We start from the raw sequence: 16,985 nt of genomic DNA, 5'->3' as shown, positions 1-16,985 counted from the left end.
TCCCCCTCCCCCCCCCCCCAACCATCCAGTGGTGCACGGGGGGTATGCCACGGCACTGCCCTGCCTGACCCGGTCGCACACCGCCTCCACTAGGGGCTTCCCCGCGCTCCCTCAGCCGGGACCCCAACTGGTACCCCCGGCACGGTCCTGGAGCGCTTCTCCCTCGGCCCGGGGGCAACCAAGCCCATGCACCAGAAAACCACCGCTACCGCCTCTGCCCCGTTCGAGTCAGCCTCTCCCCCAAGCCAAAAAGAACCCTCCCCGCTCAACTCGCTCAGCGGCCGCCCCAAGCCGCTGGGGAAGGCGGGGTCAGCGCGGCGCGGCCGTCCAGGCCCGGCCCCGTCCCGCCCTTCGCCGGCGGGGAGGTGGAGCCGGGTGGGTTTGCGCGGCCGGGCCGCTTCCTGGTCACCTGAGGAGGAGGTGGAAGCTCACAGAGGCGATAGTTGGGGTCTGGTGATTTCAGGTCCGGCTGCCGCCATGGCCTCTCTCTTCAAGAAGAAGACTGTGGACGGTGAGTGGGGCGCTAGGCAGCCGGCTCCAGGGGGAGGGCCCCACCGGTCCCCCTCGGCAGCCCGCAGTGGCTGCCCCCAGCCCTCGTAAGGTCCCGGGCGCAGACCTGGCCCTGGCCTGAGCTCGGGGGGCAGCGGGAGCCCGGGGGAGGGGGTGGCGATGATCGCGGGGCGGCCTCGGGCCCTGTGTCCCGGCGGAGCGGGAGCTCGTAGGAAGAAGAGGAGGCCCCAGCCAGCCGGGGTGACTCACCAGCCAGGCGAGGCGGCAGGGAGTCCCCGGGCCGGCCCCCTGGGACAGGGGGAACTGAGTCCTGGCGATCCCTCCCGGTCTGTGGGTGAAGGAGGAGGAATAACAACGTCTCTCGTTGGTAGCGAGGGAACGGAGCAGGCCCGCAAAGAGTTGCTGGAGCTGAGAGCGAACAGGGGTGCGAGCGGTGCGGGCCTGCGGAAGCCCCCTGTATGCGGGGCAGGAGGCGGTCGAGCATGACAGCATGACAGGGAGCCGCTGGAGCCCCCTCGGCTTTGTACGTGCGTTTCAAAACAAGTGGGTCTGAATGTTTTAGTAGTTGCTCTGTCAACAGAACGCTTACAGTTATGCAGAATTAATGATCTCCAAGGTAAAGCCAAGAAAAGGTCGCTTACCTGACAGCAGTCCTGTGGGCGATCAGCCCTCCAAATGTGCCCTAAGTGTGGCTGTGAGGCAGAGGCTGGCTGGGGCTTGGTGAGCCCCAGAGCTAGCTGGTTGGTGGGCATGTTGGGCGCCCTGTGACAGATCAGGTGGGTCCATGTTTGAAAATGGCTCACCAAAAAATGATGCTGTGCGTCAACCAATTGTATGTCGCTAAGGAGGCCTACGTATGTATTCCACTTGTCCCATTGTCAGTGCTCGGGGTGCACAGCTGGGAGGGGAGGAATATGGAGATGACACTAAGCTTCCGTGACCAAGGCGGGTTGTAGGAGCTAGGTCAAGCCCTGCTGGGTGTCTCTCGTCTAACCTGTTCTAAGGAATAGAGGCACTTCCGACCCTGGTGTGCAAGGCTGTGGAAGTGACTACTGGCAAAAGGCTGCCTCAGGTGTACCCCGTCTTGTATTATGCTGGGGTAAAGCTACTAATTTGTGTCAGCTACCATAGAGAAACAGAACCAAGTTCTTATCTTAGCCTTAAATTAACAAAAAAAACCCAACAAACAAAAATGAAAGGGCCTTTAACTGTGGATAGTTGTTTCAGTTTATTGCTGTCCCTAGTTTGAGCCACTGTGAGATCAGAAACAACAGAAATAAGCATTGTGCTCACACTTATTGTCTCATGACTGAAGTATAGTTCTTGTTTCTTATCATCTTGAAGTTCCTGCTTCTCGAGCTTTATACGCTAAGGGATTTTTTTTTAATAGTTATTGTACTTAGAAAATACAGTCTTGTATGTAGCTGTTAAGCTTTTTCATTTTCACAAGTACAGCTATGTTAGTAATATATTTGTCTACCTTCAAAATTACTTGCCTGTAGCGTTGTTTTCAGAATAATATTCACTGCTGCTTTGCCAGTGTGAAGAATGAAGTGTTATATTCTGTGTCATCTTTCAGCTCTTTGTTATTGTCCATAGAAAAGCCTACATCTCCTGAAGATCCTTTTTGTCTAGGTCTCAGAGCAGTAGTAGCACTAAAAAAACAGCTCTCTGAAGTTTGTTTGGAATATGCATTTATTTGGACAAAAATAATTGGCGGTAAGGAGTAGTGTATATGCCCTCTTTAAAATGCCACCAAAGGTCCAGTTTTTTTCTGAATCAAACTTAAGGTTGAAATAATTTCAGCAATGAAAGTTTTACAGTGTTTATGGTTGTGGGAACAAAGAACACACACGTTTCTTTCTGTTTGTAGAAAAAACATTGTAAGTCTTAATACAGAATTAAAACGGTGGCAGCAGTTTTTAGAATTATCCTACATGCCTCTATTTCCATTAGCAACTCTGATTCTTTGTATTGATTTTCACCTCCCTCAAACTTTGTAAGTGTAGTAGTGGTGCCCCGCCATGACGTTACTTCTGTGGATTAGAAGAACAAGTCTACACAAAGTTTATGTGACGGTCTCCTCCTTTTAAACTCCCACACAAAGTTTATCTGCTATCATGTAGACGTATACTTTAGGAGCAGATGAATTTCATCGTAAAAGTACTAACGCCTTTCCTCTCTAAAAGTCAGAGGATGCTGAATCAGATGCAAACCTCTTTACCTTTGTCCGGGTGAATCACACCTAAGCATGTGCTGTAAACTCTAACAAAAGTTAATTGCAACTAGCATGATTAATGTCTATATTGTAAATAATGCCATCTATTAATACTTGCTTTAATAAATAGATGTTACTGGTAAATAATTTTTAAATATTACAGTGGACAAAACTCCTCTGCAAGACGATAGTTGTACCTGACAGTGTTCAAGCTTCTGTTGCCTACACCAGTTGTCAGGAAACTTAAACTTGCTATAAAGGCCTGCACTTTCATATCTTAATTTTTTAAGCATCTGCTAATTGAAAAAGTTTGAACACTATTGCTTTATAGTCTGAAGTGAAGTTGGGCTGCACAAACGTGGTATGTTTGTGGAGCAGAGTGATATCCATCGAACTAGAGTAAGGACAGAGAAGAGCAGGATCCAGACCTTGTGTCTGAGAATATCTTCACTGTTTTAATGGACTTGGAACCTCCATAACTGCTCTGAGATGTCATATACAAGCTTTTTTCAGCTGGTCTATGTGTTGCAGTTATGCCTGACTGGTTGAAAAGCAGTGGGCTCATAATGAATATGTTATTGCCAAATGAGAGTTGAGCTTGCAGAAAAGTGTGTGTACCCAGCTCTTCTTGTGTGGTTAAGGCATTTGCTGTGGTTGTGGTGCAAAGAAACATATTAGGGAAAATTGCCATTTTCCTACAGGATATGGCCTATGCTGCTGAAACAATGATTTGTATACCTAAAATTGTATTTTGCTAATATTTCATTGATTTGAAATGCTGACAATTGAGTCTGAACAAAGGGTGGCTGTCAAACATACTGCATGTCTGCAGGGTACTTAGCAGATAAGATGTTCATGTAGTATTGAAAACTTTTCCCAGCTATAAATATTTTCTTTCCAGATATAATAAAGGAGCAAAATCGAGAGTTAAGAGGTACACAGAGGGCTATAACCAGAGATAGAGCAGCACTCGAAAAACAGGAAAAACAACTGGTAAGTAGAGCAGGGAACTTTATTTTACTCTAAAACCAAACACACCGGTCCAGTACAACAGAAAACTTGCAGAGTTCTAAAGATATAACTCAATGTAGAATAATTGTACACTATCAAAGTTGTCTTCCCCTTTTTGAGTTTTTAGTTATTGAAATTGTGTTGGAAAAAAATACTATATAAAAGTAATGCTCAGTCTTTAAGATAGGAAAGGCCTGAAACTGTTTAAATAAAAATAACCATGTTCATTTTTTCCTCCATTCTCAGAAGGAACCTTCTGAAAGATAAGAAATGCTCTTACAATGCAGGCTTGTAAATCAGTGGTTTTGTGGTAAAACTAACAGAAGTGTCAGTGCTGTCATGTTACCTAGTGGGAGAGAATACTTGGGAAGTTAGAATATCCTCAGTACCCCATAGGGACGTTATTTTGGTTTATATACAACTTCCCTAAAACTAGCTGCTAACAGGAAAATTGTCTGACTAAATAAGATCTATTTAAAACTTTTTGTGTGTGAGCTATCAAGTATTCAGTTGCACCTATGTGGCAGTATAATCAGATAAATGGATGTGACAGATGGTGGAGTTTTGATGCATGAAGGCATGCTCAGACTGTGGGAAAAGCTATGCAAATCCAGCCACTGTTTCAGTAGTTATTGAGGTGTTGTTCCATGGCAGCAGGTTGTATGAATATCAAGAGATAAGAATCATAAGCTAAAAGGGATCAGAGAAATTGTTTCTGGAAGTTTTGAACATGCAAGATATAGCAGGTTCCTCATAGATAAGGCATTTTCCAGTATGAGATATTCTGACTCTGGAAATACCTTAATTTTCATGAATACTTGTGTTGAAATTTTGGTTACTTACCACAGTAAATTGTTTCAGAAATACTGGATTTCTGAGGGGAAGAAGAAAGGAGAAGTGAAATATGTCTTTTAAAAAGTTAAAATCTGCTGTTAGGATGAGAAGATCAGTGGATGATAAATACTAATCTTCAGAGGCAGATCAGGTGAAAAAGGGCCAAGGGCCTGTCAGTCTATCTCAGAAAACTTTGTTGGGTACTTTCTTCAAAAAGACTTTTCTTTCCTTAACTGTGGTGTACTATCCTGAGAAAACTCAGTTATATTAATTCTACATATAAAACTGCCTTAAAGTATGCAGACAGTTCTGTTTCAGTTCAGTAACCTCGTATGACTATCTGAATTTTGATTATGTTTTTTTTCCAGAAGAATATAACTGCCATTAATAAGCTTGCCCCAAACCTCTCAGAAGCAAATAATGTATCGCAACTCTTTACCCAAATTATTCTTACGTAAGAATAAAATCATCTATATGTAGGGTATGATTTCTCAGAGGGATTATCTGCAGTGACTTAGCAACGGTTGGTGTAGGTTTGTATTTCAGTTTGAAAATCATGTTATGGATTTTACATAGGTATTTCATATCTAAGAAATCCCTATTTTCAAATGTTTGCTCTTAAAATTAGGCTGCAAACTAGTGTGTGCCAGTGTGCAAACTAATTCCTCCCATCCTTCACTGTTCTTGAGGTATAAGGAAAAAAAACATAATGTTCTTGGCATGCTACAGAAATTTGTTTTTGTGGTTTCTGTGAGCTTACTTAGAGAGAATAGTTTTATGTATATTTGAGGTCTCTGATGTTTAAGCAGCCCTATACTCCATATTTGCTTATCTGTACCTTCTTGGGTTAAAAATAGTACGTATGACACAGCCTTTCAGAAACGACAGATTTACAGAGATGACTTTGTGCCAGTGCCATCTCTGCAGTAAACTTTACTCCTTATTTTTCCTAGTAGAAAGGCTAATACAGTGGGTTGGTTTCCTTTTATCATGACCATTTTGCCTGTCTTGGAGATCAATATTACCTTTTCAGGGCAATATATCTTAAAAGTGCAGACCACCAGCACACATGAAGTGGAGTAATGGTGTTGCCATAGCAGATATATTCTTCCAAAGAGTCACAGGAGAAAGCTGGTCTTTAAAAGCTGCTTCTACCTAGTGGTAAAAATCAAAATATACAACTGTACATAGACAAAGAACTGAGCTATTATGGCAAGCCCTTCTTAAAAAACCTGACAAAGAAAAATAAGCTGGAAAGTTTACACTACCAACTCACAAACCAGAAGGCATACTTTGAAAAATCCCAGCTGACAGAATTAGTCTCAAACCTTTTCCTGGTACCTCTGGGCTAAATAACCCCTTTAAGGTTTGGATGGTTTGGGTTTTTTGAAGTGTTATTCCCTATCCAGATATGTAATTGAAAGTGCACATATAAATGAATGTGATGTTATACAGATGTTGAAGTCTTTTGGGGAAGACTCTGCTACCGTGCTATAATTCAGTTTTATGGTGTTTTCTTCTTCTGGTGAAGTCATAACAGCATTACATTTATTCTACTAAATAGTCTTGGTAAAAAAGCAAATATGACTATGTAACATTAAATGTTTTTAGAAAAATCAAGAGGATAGTTAATTTTTGGAATTTAATATTAGGTTTAATTATAGTCTTTGAATGAATGAAAAATCTGTACAATTAATCTTAATACCTTTTTTAACAGGAACTGGAAATAAAGAAAATGGCTAAGACTGGTAACAAGGAAGCCTGCAAAGTGCTGGCAAAACAGCTTGTACAACTGCGGAAGCAGAAAAATCGAACTTACGCTGTTAGTTCTAAAGTCACTTCTATGTCAACTCAAACAAAGGTCATGAACTCTCAGATGAAGATGGCGGGAGCTATGTCAACTACAGCAAAGGTAAGGTGTTACAGGACATTCTTTTACATTAGAATGCAGCATATGGTTGCAAAAGTTAAGTTGTGTTAATTTGGTTATGGTAATTTAAGGATAAATCCTTCTGCTTAATAACCCAAATGGTGTTGAGGATAAGTAGGAAAATGTAGTTTGATTCATACTATGAAATATTTACTTAGTCAATCCAGCCAGTTAGCACCTAACTAAGCATATTTTCTTGGGCTAGATATCTGTTAAATGTTAGCATGATAAAAATGAACTCTAATGCAAGTGGAAGAACTTGCTTTAAAAAAAATTCCAAACCGTGCTGCTGGTGTCTTGTCTGTGTATCTTGTCACAAGCAGTTTTTGCAGGACAAAAGTAGGGCATGCTTCATATAGAAATCAAGGCAGTGTGTCACAGTAGCTTTATGGCTTGTGCAAAAAGTAGGTTATTGCTTCAGATCTTAATTTCCTAAGGAAGTCAGATCTGGAGTTCCCTGTCATTCTCACTCTGTGTTCTAAAGAAACAGTATTGCATTAAGTTTTCTCACAAATCTTACTTCATGAAAGTCTGAAAAATCAGAGTTATCAGAGTTCATTTTTTTCATTTTTCATTTTTGAGAACTTTCCCTATTTCCCTGAATTAATAAGTAGGGAATTTGCTTTTGGCAAACAGGATTGTTTAGCTTGTGATGTAGGAAACAGAGTTGGCACACATCATTGTAGACAACCTGTGGTTTTATCACAGTCCAAGTTGAATCCAGTCGTGTGCCATTTAAATGCAGTAATGCTATGCAGCTTAGTGCAAGAAGTAATTACTGTTAAGGCTTTGCTATCAGATATCTTTTAGGAGCAGTGTGTTGGCAGTTGTCAGCCCTTCAGTGATTAAAAAGTTGTGGCTCTGCTGCAGACTTGTCATCCTTCCTGTCTAACCTACAAAGTGGGGAGGTTTGTCTGACTGTGCATCCAGTCAGGTAAAACAGCTTGCTCGGTATTCCTGCAGTGGTGTTGCGTGTGAACTAGTTGGTCTTGCTTTTTGATTATTACATGGTTAACTTGTTATCTGCAAGATAAATTTATCAAAACCAAAGTGTCAATAGACTAATTGTGAAGGGTAAGTCAGTAAGAAAAAACCCAACCAAATAAAAATATATATATAAAAAAAATGTCAAGCATCAGAAAAGTGCTGTTATTTGGAATACAGAAGCTACTTCTGTGGACTAGTTTGTGTAACTTTATTGGAGGGGATGGTGTTAAATTCTTTTGGTCACTTTTAAACTGAGTAGTTTTCCTTATCAACATGGAAAGTTTGAAAAAGTGTTCACTTGTGCATTTTGAACTTTCTAAATTATTCTTAATCTCATACAACTATCAGTGGAAAATATATAGAATCAGTTACTTCAACAAGCAAGATAAATACATGAATGTGAAGCTTTCAAAGTATTTTCTGTATACTTTTTAGCATGTTTGGCACTAATTTTGGACACCGTAAAGTCATCTACAACACTTGTAAAAGAATTCTAAAGAACCAACGCCCTCTAGATCCAGAGCAACTTTTTAAATTCTAATATGAGTGTGAGCATGGTCTTTCACATTCAAGTAACATTAGAAGCATAATACATTGTCACTTTAAACAAACTCAGAAAAGCTTCAGTGAAGCTGGTAGGAGCTGTAGTAGCTTGATAGCATCCATTTTAATTAACCAACTCTTACCTTTTCAAAGCTGGTTGAAACTTTGCCTGAATTGTTCACATTTATATTTAGGTTTAGATGTCCTATAAGAGGTACAATAGCTTGCTTCTTAGGAAACAAAAAAGTTTTAAATACGAGTGCCTGCATAGGCAATGCTGCATACTTGTAGTGAAACAGATAATGTTTATTACACTATGGCAAAAAAAGTCTCTACCCATTACAGAGGTTCACACTAAGCTAATATGTATTTCCTGAACACTTGGATATTTGCTTTTCAGAGAAAAGTATTTTTTTCCATTAAATTGACATAAAGAAACACTTGCAATTTAATGCCTAGTCTCCAGTAGTGGTTAAAATAAATATTCCTTACTGAATAAAAAACCTGCAGCCATTTACCTCTTTAAAAGTAAGGCCATAGCATGCAAGTTAAGAAGTGTTGTCTCATTCTTTTCATTTAAATCAGGCAGATTTTTCGTAATACACAGCCAAGAGAATGAACATGGTACAAAGAAAGATGCGTATGTTTAAAAGCATATCTGTTAGGATAATAGCAAAATTTCTTACTAGGTGCAGACTGTACTATTGATCTGTTGTATGTTTATAATTTTTTATTAGAGAAGTCTGATTTCTTCTGAAGGTATATATTGATATTTACTAATGTCTTGTTGTATGATAAAGGGTTTTTTCAATATTAATAGACAATGCAAACAGTTAATAAGAAGATGGATCCACAAAAGACACTACAAACAATGCAGAATTTCCAAAAGGAAAACATGAAGATGGAAATGACTGAAGAAATGAGTAAGTTCCACACTGCAAGGAACAGCTAACCCCAGCCCACACTGCTGTTGGAAGGGTACAACCTAGAAATACTGATACTTGAAGTTTTATATCTACAATTAATGAGATTAATAGCAAAAGTGAAGAGCAAATAAAACAGTGCATGTCTGAGCAGGGAGGCTGAGCCTTAGGCTTTTTAGTAGCTCTGTGTACTGAATCTACATCCAATTCCTTCCCGTCTTCATGCAAAACATCCATCATACTTCTAGAAAGAACATACTGGAAGGGAAGAGGGTTTAAGACCTGTTCAAACCTTGTTGGCATAACTGGTAGGGGTACTTGACAAATGTCCTTTCTGTAGCTGATGGTTCTGCATGTGCGTGTTCTTCTGGTTCACTTAACTTAGATATTACTGATAATCTGAGCTTTACATACATGGTGTTCTGTCTCCTTTTTTAATTTTAAGCTACAAACAACTTCTTGGGGAGTGGCAAGTTTCCTATTCCCAATTGTATCTGTCTACTGTCACCTTAATAATACCAAACTTCCTGGTGTTGCTAGCACAGTCTCCTTCCTGTCCTAATTCCTGTTACTGTGTTAGCTGAAGTAAGTAGAATAGACTCAAAAGTATATTGTTGAGCAAGATGTGAATACCTCAGCAGCACAGAACTGTTTTGTTGCAATATACATTGTTAGCCAAGTAGTTAATTTCTCAGCTTACTTGGAAGAAGAGGAGAAAATGGATTTTTGTGGAATTATGGAAGATACTTTTAAGAAAAGTTAAAATCTAGTGAGAGATAGATAGATAGATAGATAGATAGATAGATAGATAGATAGATGATAGAGCAACTGAACTGTTCTGGTGAAACTGAATAGTTTTTATAGCAGCAGGAATGCCTTACCCTGTTATTGCTGTAGGTGTGCTCACAGGCTTTGCAAGGCAGAGGTGAGAAACCAATATACAGGTGCTTTCTGTTGGTATCCTATACAGTGGTATTACTGTTACATTCTGGGTGGGTAGAAGAGTAGGAGTAGAAGAGTAGGTAATATTAATAATCTTTTTCCTTAATACAGCATGGGTTTGATTTTTAATTTTTTTTCTTTATTTCTTCTAAGTTAATGATACTCTGGATGATATTTTTGATGCTTCTGATGAAGAGGAAGAAAGCCAAGATATTGTTAACCAAGTGCTTGATGAGATAGGAATTGAAATCTCTGGAAAGGTATGGCAATTTTCATCCACTTGAGGTGCTTTTTCCCCTTTATTCCCTTTTTCTTTCTTTTTTTTTTTTTTAAGCAGCTGTTACATACAGTTTTATGCTAGAAGTCACCTTGGTCCCAACATGTATTATTGTGACTGAACTCAATTTCTGTCTTCTTTTAGATGGCCAAAGCCCCGTCAGCTGCCAGAGGCTTGCCATCTGCATCAACATCAAAAGCTGCTACCATATCAGATGAAGAGATTGAACGGCAGCTCAAAGCTTTGGGAGTAGATTAGCTCAGTGGCAATATACAGTCTGCTTTCTAATTATTCAGCTGCAGGCAGATGTAAAAAGTGCAAATACTCTTTCAGTGCAACTGATGTGTAGGGAAACTTGGAAGCTTCAGGAGCGACAACTTGAAGTTGGTACTGGGAGCAGGAGAAGGGAAGAATATTTTGAATCATTTTGCTCGAAGTATGCTTGGTATGTCCATTGCATGGATTCTTTCTGAGCACTGGACCAACCAAAGATGTAATTCTAATGTTAAATTTATTTATACCAGATCTGAATCTGTCCTCTGAATTCAAAATCTTCTGTCTCAGTTCCTGATCTATCTTTAAAATTGTCTGTGGCTGCTGGTGATGCCTCCTAGGATGGCACCCATATAAGATATGTCATTTTTATAAAACTATATCGAAAAACTCTTAGTCTGTCATCTTAGCACAAATGAAACTTCACATTTGCTCTTTTGAGGAGAAATAGCCTTGAAAGTCTAGCAAATTTAGGCAGAAAGAAAAGATATTTTATGTATTTCTTTCAAGTTCCTATATTAACTTTGAGTTGATTAATTAATAGCTGGTTATTCTTTTTGCCAAAAGGGAAGGATGCAGTCCTTCTGCAGTTAAAAGATTAAAATTTGGTAGTGAACTTTGTTGCATGAAAGGCACTGATGGAACTATATTGTACTGTAACATAGCTGGTTTCAACAGAATTGCTGTGCCTTTATGTATATAAATCTTGTACCTTGTAATTCTTTTCAGAGTGAGTCTTTGAAAAGTGAGCAAACTGGTAAATAAGATGGTTTCACAAAGACTACAGTGAGATCTCTGTGTGCACTTGATGGGACTCAGTGCTGAAGTTCAGAAATGCAGCTTGTGCACTTGAGAAAAGGACATTTGCCTGAAACAACATTTGTATATATTTTACAGTATTTCTTAATGGAAGATAACTGTGCATAATTGTATTGTTTACTAAGATGCAATTGATCACATTGATAAGCTAAATGAAATCTTAGTTTTGAGAACAATTTTGGATGATACATAATAATTACTCCCCTAAACACTATAATAAAAGTGTTCTTGTTCTGTGAAGGTTTTTCTATGGTCTCTGAACCACATAAGCATGATTCTAGCTGTAAGTAGAATGCATTGGGCTAATCAAGTAAAAAACTGCTGATATTTTAAATAGATAACAAAATCTGAGAATGCAGTTCCTGGTTGCGACTTCCTAGATAGTGTGAAGTTCCTCAGCCCTTTGCTCTGCTGGAGATTATTTGCCCCTCATTTGTGCTGATGTAGTGGGGCTGTTCACTGAACAGAAACAACAAAATCGTCTTGACTTTAAAAAGAGAAAAGTAAAATATCTCCTCCCAAGACTGAAACTGGGATAACTGGGGAGGACAAACTGCAGAGAGAGACTTTGCACTGATATAGAAGGTGTAGCAGAAAACCATAACCTCTATGATCTACTGTTGTTGTATCATCTGGGTTTTGGCATAGAAGTGCAGGTGTTTATTCTTTCTATTTGAAGGAAGTAATGGACAAAATATGCATCTGTGAGGTAGTGGGTAGGAGTGTGTAAGTTTATATATTTCATTTATCCACTATAAGGTGATTTTTGTTTTCTTTCTTACAAGTTTTGTAAAAATCTAATAAAAGTCTTTTTTTTTCCCACAACAACTTTGTCCTCTGTAGGGTTAGTCTTGCACATCTGCCTCTTAGTGGTCTTTCTTTGGACTCCTTTTAGCTGTGATAAATTTCATTTTGAACTGAGCTATAAAACAGCATAACATTTGTTGTACTTGCTTGTCCAACTTGCTTGCTTTAATTTAAACTCAACATTTGGTACAGACTTGATCAACTTTGCATTTCCTTCTATCTGTAACCAAATAGTGCTCTTAGGCATTGAAGGAGAAACCATCGTGTCAAATAAGGTAAAAAATTTTACTGATTGATTGTATTTTGATTGAACACTGTCATGGTTTGAGCATGTTTTGAGGGTGTTTTTGTTCAAGGTTTTTTCCAGTCAGGTGGAGGAGGGGAGGCCGGGAGGAAGGAGAGACAGGACACCTGACCCAGGCTAGGCAATGAGGTGTATTCCATACCATAGCACGTGATGCCGAGGATGTATATTGGGAAAGAGAGAGCTGGAGGGGGAAAGAGAGCTCGGAGGAAAATAGTGAGTTATGGGTCAGTGGCTGGTGGGGTGTTGTATTCTCTTCACTTGTTGTTTGCTGTATCATTATTATTTGTAGTAGTAAATGGCAGTAGGGGTTTTGTGTTATGCCTTAGCAATTAAACCGTTCTTATCTCAATCCGTGGGGGCTACATTCTTTGGATTTTCCTTCCTAACTCTCCGGGAGTAGGGGGACTTGGTTTAAACCACGACATTTTTGGCGCCCAACGTGGGGCCCGAGGGTTTGAGATAAGAACAGATCTGAGCGGATTTATAGTCTCTTGTCACAATGCTGATTTATTGGCTCTTAGAGGTTTTTCTCTGGATCTCGCGGTTTCGGGATTTTGCCGGGTACTTTGTGTATGGATTGGATGTGTTTGTGTCGGAGGCTTGTAATAAGGTGGGGCTCCGGCAGCAGGGGGGGATGGACATGGCCGTGGACTTGGACTTGTACCAGGCCGTCCCACTGCTCTTCGCCGTCCTTGTCCTTATCCTCATCGTCGTCTGCGTGGAGCTGCGTGAAGCCAGGAAGGAGCAGCCCCGGGAGCTGCCGGCAGCTGAGGCTGCCAGGGAGAGCGGCACAGGGAGCCAAACGGCTGTGGCAGAGCAGCGGGAACAGGAGGGGGAGGAGCAGAGCAGGGCGGTAGCTGAGCAGCAGGATCAGGCAGCGGGGGGGGTGAGTCCCGCGGCCGTTCCCGACCCTCCGACGGCCGAGAGTGTCCCCCGGAAGTCGCCCGCCGACCCCCAGCAGGATGCAGGAGACTACGCAGCACTTCCCAGCAAGGCAGTGGAGGAACCAAGTCCTGCCGCCGTTCTGAACCCTGCAGCGTACGAGAATATTCCCCGGGAGTCATCTGCCGAGCCCCAGCAGGATACAGGAGACCACGCAGCACTTCCCAGCAAGGCAGAGGAGGAAGATCCGGACTCAGGAGAAGAGAAGCTGGTGGTGGGAGAACTGGCAAGCACAGCAGCTACATCAGCCCCAGTGACAAGTGCAGCAGCAGCAGCTGAGAGTTCTGACGGTTATGAATGGCTTTTGGGTGCCCTTGGGACCTGCCTGCTGATTGTGATAGGGATCAGCATGGTGGCACACACACAGAGTGTGTTCTATCCACAATCATTTTGTCTGATCCCAAAAGTTAAGCAGAGTCAGGTTTGGGTCTTGTCTAGGGTTAGACAAGGATATAGGAGCACCAGGAGACTGTCCCCAAGGCTGGACAGTCATGAGTGGCTGGGCATGTGGGACAGTATGGCCAAGTATCTGATCCACTGGGCCCCTCCAGTGCTTTGGAAGCATTGGAAGTGGAAGGCAGCTGTATGGAGTCCCCAACAGCAAGCTGTAGAACTGCTGAAGGGGACAGTGAATGATTTTGAGCCTGGTGGGCCCAGATACTTCAGGCCATCATTCCACAGATGCAACATAGAGATGTCTCATGATCGAGGGGTGGACTTAAGAGTGATGGTGTATTGAAAATGTGGGATCTGGGCATGACGTGAATGGTATGGAATAAGGGGTGGATAATGTCATGGCTTGAGCATGTTTTGAGGGTGTTTTTGTTCAAGGTTTTTTCCAGTCAGGTGGAGGAGGGGAGTCCGGGAGGAAGGAGAGACAGGACACCTGACCCAGGCTAGGCAATGAGGTATTCCATACCATAGCACGTGATGCCGAGGATGCATACTGGGAAGGAGAGGGCTGGAGTGGTAGAGCTCTAGAGGAAAATGGAGGAGGTAGCATGCGGTGCTCAGCCGGGCAGGGTGGAGTGAGTTATGGGTCGGTGGCTGGTGGGGTGTTGTATTCTCTTCACTTGTTGTTTGCTGTATCATTATTATTTGTAGTAGTAAATGGCAGTAGGGGTTTTGTGTTATGCCTTAGCAATTGAACCGTTCTTATCTCAATCCGTGGGGGCTACATTCTTTGGATTTTCCTTCCTAACTCTCCAGGAGTAGGGGGACTTGGTTTAAACCACGACAAACACTAAGGTTTATGGCCTTTCTGAATGAAGTCTGCACTTTAACCTTGTAATGGCTGTCAAAATAGGGAATAATTCTGAGGTATTTATCTATGTGGTATTTCAAGAACGTGAATAAAGGTATTGCTTTTTGGTGTCAGTAAGACTGCTGCACTAAGGCTATTAGCTAGTGTTTCTGTTAACAGTTACCTTTTAAGTCCTGCAGTTGTAATCTGTATAAAACACTTTAAGTAGCAGAGTGAGAAGTGGTGTAGGTTTGCAGGCTTGTTTATATTTATTTCAAATATGGTTAGGACCTTCTAGCTCTCTATAACAAAATTGCATCCCCTATGGAGGAACAAATTCCTTTGTAAATCACTCTTAGCAGGCTGAAAAATACCCAACCCACTCAATCCTTAAACTCTTTTATCTTTGGTGACACCTCACTAGTAACTGAATTTGAAAGTCCTCCATCCAAGAACAGCAATGCACTCACCGAAGAATGGTTCCAGTGGATCATACTGAGGTCCTTGAATCCTTCTCCACCAGTGCCCTTGAGCAATGCCCAGGAAAATACAAGAACAAGATAAACACAAATGCCTCTTCCTCCCCTGTAACTCTTCCAACCTGTAACTGTTTTGAATTCAGAGCACTTCCAGAGCAATATATATTCTACTGTATACAACAGCCTAGGGTGGCTTTCTCATCTGTGAACTTGTCCATATAGATAAACTTCTGGCACCCACATTTTTTTTAGTGGAGAAGTTCCATAGATTTTTACCCCACCATATGAAAAAACACTTGTATTTTTCCTTAAGCTTCTTTCCAGCTTCACGTGTTTACTCTTAGTTCTTAACACGAGGCAGGATGGTGAACAGCCTGCTTTCATCCAGCCTTTCAACACAGCTTATGATTCAGTAGAAACTATAGCATTCAATGCACACACATTAAATCTGAAAGAGAGACAGTAGCTTAAACAGTTCCTCTTAACCTTTGATCACCAGCTTTGCCTGTATGGAGGTCTTTTCTAGGTTTGTTGTGTCCTTCAGATGAGAGGGACAGAATGCTACACAGTACTCCAGAGGTAGGTGAACCACAGATTCATGTACTCTCAAAACATCTTGGTTTAGCCTCTATTCTAGTTTTATCACCCTGCCAAAAGTTACCAGGGGAAAATTAGCAGGAAAAACAAACCACCCACAAAGAAAAATAGTGCAGCTCATGTTAGTCAAATGGGCAACTAGACCCTTACTTGCAGGTTTATAAAACTATCCCTCAGAAGCCTTATCTAGAGGTTTTTTTCCCAGTCAAGTGTGATATGTGACAATCAAGTCACTCCCTTTAAGTCTAATGGCTGCAGCACATCAAATTGGTTTCATCTGGCTTTTTTCTTTAAACAGTTCTGCTCTAATTTGTATTTCTGGGGCAATAGGTAGATGTGTTTAAATGGTGGCTGCTTTTTCTCCTCTTTGCCTTTTGTTATTCTTTAGCAAGAAAGCAGCATTATTTGTCAGTTTTTATTTTATTTTGCTATGCTGCTGCAATTAGCCTCTGCTGGTTACGGTAAGTCTGCTCTTGAATTAACTAGTACAACATGCTAAAATAAGTAAGTGCATCAGCACAATACACAACTGAAATAGTGTTACCAAAACAGAACTACAAACCATTACCTGGAATACCAAATGTATAAGAATACTTTATTGGGTGGGGCAGAGGGAGGTACAGGTTTATAGCATTTCCAAGAGTCCTTTGTAATTAAGAAAATAATTTAGAATATAAATAGGTTTTATATATATCAGATAGTTTCAACATACATAACACTAGATCATATAAGACGAAAGGTACACAGATATATGCCACCAACTTTACTGAGTGCGAATCTTCTCAACTGCATTCATCTTTCATCCATTTGGAAAGTTTATGATCTGTTGATAAACGGGGTGAATAAAGGCTACAGCTTGGTCTTTCCCTGCTGTAGTAGATAACCTATGCTAGTGATGAGAACAGCCTGGAGAGTACACAATGCAACACTTCCCCTTTGAGTTCTCAAATTGAAGTATTCTTTCAAATTAAGGGGTTACAGTAGTGCATTCATCCCTAAAAATGTATTATATTTAAATCTAGGGGCCTGATTTCCATAGCTGAACAGGGCTATGGTCACTGTAATAGGTATCATGGGTAATTTAACATACACTAGAGAGAGCACTTAACTTGTACATGTTGATTCTAAGTGGTCTTGAACACTAAACTCCTTTTGCTTTCTGTGGGCCTATTATCTAGATATTTTCTAAATCATCTGGTCTGTTTTATGGAAAACTAAAACGTACCTGGCCAGTACTACTGGTGTGTACTCAATTTCAGCCCTGGAAAAATAGTCAGAAAATACGTATATAGTAATGGGCGATTCTAATAACAATAAGCAGGGCTGATGAGATGGCTGGATAA

General features: G+C 41.0%; 1 protein-coding gene across 1 annotated transcript; it reads left to right on the top strand.

The window, feature by feature from the left end:
• Positions 1-346: 346 nt before the first annotated feature.
• Positions 347-12,308, top strand: CHMP2B (charged multivesicular body protein 2B). The gene is made up of 6 exons (XM_034060125.1): positions 347-511; positions 3,630-3,721; positions 6,291-6,485; positions 8,854-8,956; positions 10,052-10,158; positions 10,320-12,308. The coding sequence occupies exons 1-6, from the start codon at positions 478-480 to the stop codon at positions 10,431-10,433; spliced, it is 645 nt and encodes a 214-aa protein (XP_033916016.1). The 5' UTR covers positions 347-477; the 3' UTR covers positions 10,434-12,308.
• Positions 12,309-16,985: the final 4,677 nt, after the last annotated feature.

This window comes from Melopsittacus undulatus, chromosome 2, assembly GCF_012275295.1.
Source record: "Melopsittacus undulatus isolate bMelUnd1 chromosome 2, bMelUnd1.mat.Z, whole genome shotgun sequence".
Classification (NCBI taxonomy): domain Eukaryota; kingdom Metazoa; phylum Chordata; class Aves; order Psittaciformes; family Psittaculidae; genus Melopsittacus; species Melopsittacus undulatus.
Note: the sequence above shows the minus strand (reverse complement) of the source record. Positions and strands in the feature narration are given on the sequence as shown.